The 1,945-nt window shown below is 35.2% G+C and overlaps 1 protein-coding gene across 1 annotated transcript; it reads right to left on the bottom strand.

Moving 5' to 3' along the window:
- Positions 1-394: 394 nt before the first annotated feature.
- On the bottom strand, positions 395-1,195 carry ccl20a.3 (chemokine (C-C motif) ligand 20a, duplicate 3). Its single transcript, XM_015957737.3, has 4 exons — positions 1,032-1,195; positions 837-945; positions 672-746; positions 395-578 (listed from the first exon to the last, which is right to left on the bottom strand). The coding sequence occupies exons 1-4, from the start codon at positions 1,096-1,098 to the stop codon at positions 533-535; spliced, it is 297 nt and encodes a 98-aa protein (XP_015813223.1). The 5' UTR covers positions 1,099-1,195; the 3' UTR covers positions 395-532.
- Between the last annotated feature and the right edge of the window lie 750 nt (positions 1,196-1,945).

Below are 1,945 nucleotides of genomic sequence, written 5' to 3'. Positions count from 1 at the left end.
TTAAAAATCTTCCCACGGTGCAATCAAAGTTTTTGGTGATCAACAAAACCTTTTCTAACCCTTGTCTGTGGTAAAAATAGGATTTTGTGTTCAAATCTGTTTGGAGTTTTTCTTTCTTTCTGAATGCGTAAAAAAGCAAAATCCAAAGAAATGTGACAGACTTTAAAAATAATCTTTTGTTTTTATTGGTAAAACAACTTAGAGATTTTCAACTTTATTAAAACAACAGACTAAAAGTGGGTGAAGTCAGTATAATTACATATAAAACAACAAAACTGAAACAAAACACAGACTTCAGTTCTTTTACTTTACAAATTGAAAACCTGACATCCCAAAAACCATAATAATAAAACAAAGTATGTACAGCGCTCTTACAACAGAGCAGATAATATTACTTAAATATATTATTTTAAATTACTTTGTCAACAGCTGGAGTTCAGTGAGCTATATAACAGCATAAACCTTGATGCAGCCAAGGAGGACAGTGGCTGGATTCCAGCCATCTGTGTAACTTCTTCTTCTTCTGTGGTGTCTACTTTAATGCTTGTGCTTTCTGATGAAGTTTCTGTGCTTCAAACCTGCAGAGAGATTAAATTGAGATCCGTTACTTTCTCCTTTTGCATGTTTGCTTCAGTAAAATCTTTATAGTTCTTGGACGCTTTCTGTCTTACCTGATGCGACTGACATAACCTATCACCCAGTTCAGAGCAGGATCAGTGCACACTTTTCCCATCTTTGTGTGGAAACTGGATTTTAAAAAGAAAGAGAGAGAGGTGATTATTTTTTAAACGATTCATAGATTTCATATTTCATGCAAATTATGTAATATTTCTCACATGATGGCATTGATTGGGCACATCTCTGTAGCGGGCTGCACCGAGTAACCCTTAATAGTCTCCCATCTTAATTTGCCTTTTATGTATCTTCGACAGCATTCAGGATACGCTGTAAAAAGAAGAAAATGATTAAAAGGGATCTGCATGTGCACGAAATCGAGTAATTAAAAGGAATGAAACAAGGTTAACACATACCTGTGAACTCGTCTACAGCCAGAGCATAAAGTAGAACCAGTGTTACCGTCACCTTGACTGACACCATTTCTGCTTCACCGATCTGACCTGTTGTGTCGTCTGGAGTCAGTTGAGCTGTTGTGGTTTTGCTCGTCACAAAGGCTTATATAATCCTCAGAGGCAATGTAATAAAATGGCTCTGCCCACAGATTAGATATCAGCAGAAAAAGCCCCGACACTTTCCCCAAACAAACACAAAAGGGGAAGGCTAATGCAGCAAGAGCACATGTGCATAAAAAAACCCTCACATGGTTTGGAATTTCATTGCTTAATGTTTACTGATGTTATCTGGATTAGAAAAAACTCCACATTACAAGGTTTAAAAACAGTCTGTATGAAGGCCATTGCATTGTATTTGGTTATTTATAGTGAATAGTACAAATATAGTATAGTACACACCCGCATGTTTATTCAAATGTGTTCCAGAAGTTTGTTCCACCTAGTTGGAAAGCTTTTATTTAGTTTAATGGTCAGAAACAGAAATGTGCTCTCATTCAGTTTGCTTGAGAAAATTCCTAAAATGTGTTGGTTTTGGAAATATTTAGAGAAAAACAAAAAAGCATGACATAAAAATGCAAAGCTTAAACAGTTAAAAATAGAGCCAGAAGTACATTTTTCTTAGCTAAAAGCAACACAAACCCAAATATTTCTTAGGAGAAATACTAGAAAATGAGAAGACCGTTCATCCACGTGATCCTGTTCTTTTTATATTTAAGAAGAATGTGTGGTCTCCTTCTGAAATGTATGAGACATAACCCTGTCAGATAAAAAAAAGGGTCAAACAGGTATAAAAGGTGTTTTCTTTTTTTCACTTTGCACATTACAGTTTTTCACATTCGTTTAAAGCATCATTAGATGTGAAGTTTGACCTAAAA

Source organism: Nothobranchius furzeri, chromosome 11, assembly GCF_043380555.1.
Source record: "Nothobranchius furzeri strain GRZ-AD chromosome 11, NfurGRZ-RIMD1, whole genome shotgun sequence".
Lineage (NCBI taxonomy): Eukaryota > Metazoa > Chordata > Actinopteri > Cyprinodontiformes > Nothobranchiidae > Nothobranchius > Nothobranchius furzeri.
Note: the sequence above shows the minus strand (reverse complement) of the source record. Positions and strands in the feature narration are given on the sequence as shown.